General features: G+C 48.6%; 1 protein-coding gene across 1 annotated transcript; it reads right to left on the bottom strand.

Annotated features, from left to right (window-relative positions):
- Window positions 1-221: 221 nt before the first annotated feature.
- On the bottom strand, window positions 222-4,401 carry LOC119311956 (BTB/POZ domain-containing protein At3g50780-like). Its single transcript, XM_037587671.1, has 3 exons — window positions 3,789-4,401; window positions 2,205-2,900; window positions 222-1,505 (listed from the first exon to the last, which is right to left on the bottom strand). The coding sequence occupies exons 2-3, from the start codon at window positions 2,829-2,831 to the stop codon at window positions 558-560; spliced, it is 1,575 nt and encodes a 524-aa protein (XP_037443568.1). The 5' UTR covers window positions 2,832-2,900; window positions 3,789-4,401; the 3' UTR covers window positions 222-557.
- Window positions 4,402-5,541: the final 1,140 nt, after the last annotated feature.

The following is a 5,541-nucleotide window of genomic DNA, read 5'->3' as shown; positions in this document are numbered from 1 at the left end:
TGACAAGATTCATTAAAGAAAACCGACAGATTTCGCTGACATGTGCCATCCGAAGTTTGAAACAGGAAGAGGTCTGCTGCTCTGATCTGGAAGGCATAATTTAATAACGCTGCCTTAGCAGGAAGTTGCGAGGTAGCTCAACATTTGTAGAGCATGTCTTTGAAGCAAGATTCAAAATACTCACTCTCCCAAGTCTCAGATAATAATATCACAATAGTACGTACTCCTACACCCCAGCAAAATATTTACAATTGCATCGCAAGCATTCAGTTTCTACATGTGAGCCGCAATAATACCGCACAATGTCGTAGTAACAAAACACAATGCAACAAACTGATGTCTCGTGGTAAGTGAGCACCACATCAGACAAGACATTCTGTAAGCCAGAATTCAGAGAGCTTCACGTATCAGCGAAGAACCGAAGAAGCATCACTAGCACAGCGCACAAACATATTTCAAGCCTCACACAAATCAACTTATACCACTAAACCATTTTCAGCGATGTTCTACTTACGAAACGGCGCGCGGTAGCTTCCCTGCGCAAGCCGCCGGAGATCTCAGCTCCGACCCGACTGCGAACGGCTCCCCTGCTGTTCGACGTAAGGCCGCACAAAGGTCCTCCTCCACCACACCTCAAAGGCCTTCTGCAGGTTGGGGCAGCTGTTACCAACCTTCAGGAAGCTCCCGAGCCATGAGAGCAGTATCGTCTGCTGATCCTCCAGCGGCAGCGTCAGGATCGTCGACCCGATCCCTTCCTCAACGACAGACCGGTCAAACGACCTGCAACCATGCTGCAGCCAGTTGTAGTCATCCATGAGAGGCCGCAGCCACACATCCAGCAGGAGCTGCCTGGTGTCCTTGGACGGGAGCATTTCGCCTTTCCCAATCGCCACAAAGAGCCTGGCAGTGACGCAGCTCACAAGGTGGCGCGACTTGGTCGGTAGCTTGGAGTGAAGCCCAGCCAGCTCACGTTGGTTAGACCACAAGCCTGCAAATTCTTCTGCAGCATTCCTGCCAGCCAAAATCTCGGTTAACCACAGGAGATTATCCGCTTCGAGCGTAATCTGCCGAAGAATCGGTTCCTTAAGCTCCGAAGACTGCTCGGAGAAATCACTGTCAGATGCTTGCTGAAACAGGGTCAGCAAAGACTCCAGGCAGTTCTGGCAGTAACTGTAGAGAGTCTCAACACACAGGTCAGCAGAACTGCCGGCACAGCTGCTGCTGCTCTCCTTGAGAAGCTTGAGCACCAAGGACTTCATCTCGCGCCTCCCTCTGTCATCACTGCTTTTCAAGACTAGTTCTATGATACGCACAAACGTGTCATTTGGTGGGCTGGTTAGATCGGAGCATACCCTCTTCAGTATTGGGGGGACACCGTAATCCTCGGTCTGAAGATGCCGAACAGATGAGACCACATTCTCCTCTTCTTCCCCGGCCCAAGGGACCGCTTCCAAGTAATTCAAGCATGACAGAACACATGCTCGGAAACCCAATAATTCTGCAACCTGAATAGTATATAAAGAAAACTTAATTACATAGTGAACAGCATAAAAAAGTAGAACAAAAGGTGCATTTGTTCTCAAGATTCCAAGTTGGTCATTCGTCCTAATTGAGGCACCATGTTGCTAAGGAATGGCCAATGTCCATGAAGGCATGGGCCTGATTGGTGATTGGTATGATTATCTCAATCTGCACCAATCGGTACATGCAAGCAAGATGCATTATCAGTCATGGGCTATGCCGTCTTTGCTGACTTACTATCATGGTTTAAGTGACACAATGCAATATTTATATAGAAGAAAATATCCCTTTGATATAACAACACGCAACAGACATGGATATAGTACTCGTTACACTTAAAAAATGGCTAGTGGTGGTTCATAATTATGTTGCTTCCTTGAGTAGACATACCAAGTTAAAAGTTAGCTTTTATTTTAGTAGATTGCCCTACACATGACAAGCTTCTAGATTTCAAAGCATTTCGGTGAAGGAAAATAAGGTCCCCATATTAAGGCAGATATTGCACTAACTTAAAGCACCAGAAAAAAAACTTAAAGCACCAGCACATGTCAATTCTAACTTTCATCTCTAACAAAAGTGGAAGGCTCAGCTTTTTACCGTTTCTACATCTATACTAGCTAATTATTAAACTATAGAGTTAATCAAACTGAGAAAAGGAGATGCAGAGTTAACATTGGGTAAACCTTCAAGATCCGAAGTACGCGTGGAACACTTTGCTTGATCAACTTCTGCTTGACATCATTGCAGTACATCAAGCCAACAGTCTCAACATAGATCTCCACATCTTCACAATCAGGCACTTCTATGCTGGACACTGGAGATTGCCTTGAAAGCTTATCAGCAAAGAAGGTGCTATTTTCAGCAAGGATGTTCTTGTGCACACTCATCTTCACAGCAACCCCATCCTTGCCATACAGCACAACTCTCAAGTCGCTCATCTCAATCTGACCAAACCCAACAGATACCTTATGTTGCTTCGGTGGCCTCTCGCTGGCTACCTTGGGTGGATTGGTGGCGGCATTGTCCGCCGACGGGCATCTTTGCTCATCTGAATTAGCTCTGGACCTTGTTGGAGTGGAATGTGTTCTCCTCTCCGACGAGATAGTCGGCGCCCTCTGGACCGAGGAGGCCTTTGACGCCGGAGGGGATGCGCCCACTTTAGGCCTCGTCTGCTGGTTTTGGTTCTTCACTGTCTTCTGGAGCACGGTCTGCGACGGGCAGCACCAGAAACCTTCCGGGGTGACAGCAATCGGGACGGTTCTGAACTTCGTCGTTCTGGCATCAAGGCTTCCAACCTTGAATTCTGCCATGCTTCGTAGGAAGCTTATGACCAGTGACCCCTGAAGAGGTAGCTGCAGAAGCAGCACTAGTTCATAAACCTGGGAATAAGTAACAGACAGGAGTTAGACTGATAAACTGAAGCTGGAACTAATAGTTTTCCTCTGCAAGTAAAGAAGAGAAGATGTCATCAAGAAGTGAAGAGAAGGCAGTTTACAGTATCTTCTCTATGTGCAGTGTGAGCACACCTCCTAGTTCATAGTTCACACCTACTAGATCTCTGTGTTTTGTACGTACATTTCAAAACTAGTACAGATTCCTCTGAAGCCCAGATAGAAATCTGAACCAGCAGCAAATGCCCAGAAATTTCCATAATCAAACTAGCAGACCAACCCGAAACATTTCTCGAGCCTGACTAAATGGATGCCGAATCTTAAGAAAATGGAACAAAGTCACTAAATCAGAAAAGAGTACCCTATCAAATCCACCTAAAATTCCCCTAGTTGGCGGCTACGGGAGACTAATGTCAGGTTAACACGCCGGAAGAGGAACATGTACCTCTCCTGCTCCCCAACACTAATTTCATCAACAAGTAAAGAGCACACAGTTTACAGCATCCCTCTCAATGAGCAGTGAGTGCGCCTCCAAGTTCATAGTTGACACTCTTCTTCATTACGAAAGTGGCACAGACTTGGGATCCATCTCTCAAGCCCAGACAGAAATTCGAACCAGCAGCAAATGCTGGGAAATGTCATAATCAAACTACCAGACGTCCAGACCAACTCTAGAGTCTAAACATTTATAGAACCTGACCACATGGTTGCTCAATCTTGAGCAAACTGGAACAAAGCCACTATATATAAAAATACCAAATCCACCTAGAATCTTCCGCAGTTGGCGACTCAGGGAGGCCAATTTCAGTCAGGTTACCACTTACCACGCAGCAAAAGGAAAACGATGAGGAGCGTAAGAGTGTGACACACACATACCTCTCCTGCCCTCCAATCCGGCACCACAAATCCTCCTCAAGCTCCGGCCACGCGCGGACGCCCCCAATCCTTCACCAAATCAGCAGCTCCCCAGAAACCACCGAGCAAAACGAGAGCAGAATCGGCTCAAAACCTCAGGACATGAGACTGTCAGAGGCACCGAGCGAATGGCCAGGAGGAGCACGGGTACCCTACCCACCTCCCTCCCCCGCCACCGCAGCTCAAACCGCAGGCAGTGGTAGCAGTACTAAAGAGGAGCGGCCGCGGCATCTAGGCAGGCATGGACGGAACCCCGCATCATTTCTTTCCCCCACCCCAAAGCCGACGGGGTAAAGACGGAGCGAAAAGCGGCCACCGAAGGAAGGAAGGAAAGAAACTAGGGGAGAGAAGAAAGAGAGAGCTTCTTTCCGGAGGAGCGAGCGGTGTCCTCCCTTTAACCGTCTACGACAAAGATGATGCCACAGCGGCCATCATGGCACGGGCGCATGGCATGGCAGTCCTTCCGTTCCGGGCCTCTCCTCCGCTGCCCCACTCCGTGCTCTCCCCCCTCTGCTACTGCTGCTTCTTCTTTCTTCCTTGGTGGCTGTACACTTGCGCAATTCTTTCTTTTACCATACCCCGCTGTCCTCCAGTCCCCGTCGTCTCCACTTCCTGCGAGGAGCCTCTCTTTCTCTTTCTCTCTTTCTCTTTCCCCTTCGCCGCAGTGTGCGGGCCACGGGCGGCGGTCAGTCTGATTGGTCTGGGACTCCGGTCTGCTGGCGTCTTGTCCGATTTACTCCTCCTTTCGACGTTTACTCGTTCTCGTTCACTGTTCTCCTCTCGGGCGCTGCAGTCTGCAGCTGCTTTTGTTTTCACCCCTAACCTCGACGTCTCTGGCCTGTGGCTGTGGAAGTGTAATCTATCTTGGCGTTCGGTTTCGTTTTGCCCTAGGAGACTTTTCATCACATGCACGCCTTGATCTGGCAGCCACCAATGCTGGGAGTACCCTTGCTTCGCTTTTACTAGTCGAGACTAGCTTAGCTCTTTACGTTTTTTGCTGTAAATCCGTGTAAACGGAATCGACATGCGCACAAGAAACATTATTCGATCCATGAAGCTCTCGAGCGAGTACGAGTGTTGCTTGGGAGGAACACGTCCTCTCTCATGCTTTTATCATCGCCCTAGGGGTTAGGGCTTGGGATTGTGCCTAACCTAGTGCAATCGTAGACGTGGGTTAGTAGTAGTTGTTGTAGTACTACTACGAACCAACATCTCTGGAGTAAAGACCACTCTTTCTTGCCGAGAATCTGCAACGGCGAGCAGGGGACCGGACCCGCCTTGAGAGCCGCGGAAACGAAATCCCACTGCCACAGAGACGCTACTGGCAAGGAGAAGAGAAAACCGTACGAGACGCCGAGAAATCCAAAAGGCTGTCAGAGCTCGTGCCTGGCACCGTTAATTACAATACTCAAGATGGGCTTATGCTGCGTATGCATATGCATAAGCCAAACCCATGTGTGCTATGCTGCATCCAGTTCAAGATGGGTACTATTCTGCTTTGGATCGTCAGTCCGCTTCAAATTTCTCAAAGTTGCTCTGCCATTTCTTTTGCTTTTCTTCTTCTTGATTGAGCACGGTTCCTTTGAGTCGATGCTCCTTTTGAAGTTCTGGTCTCTTTGATGGTCGCATCTACGGCGTTTTCCTCTTCTTTCTTTGGTTCGGGCGAAAAAGAATTCTATGAGACCAGGTCTCACGGATTAGCAGGTGAGACCCA

Source organism: Triticum dicoccoides, chromosome 5B (genome assembly GCF_002162155.2).
Source record: "Triticum dicoccoides isolate Atlit2015 ecotype Zavitan chromosome 5B, WEW_v2.0, whole genome shotgun sequence".
NCBI classification, from domain to species: domain Eukaryota; kingdom Viridiplantae; phylum Streptophyta; class Magnoliopsida; order Poales; family Poaceae; genus Triticum; species Triticum dicoccoides.
Note: the sequence above shows the minus strand (reverse complement) of the source record. Positions and strands in the feature narration are given on the sequence as shown.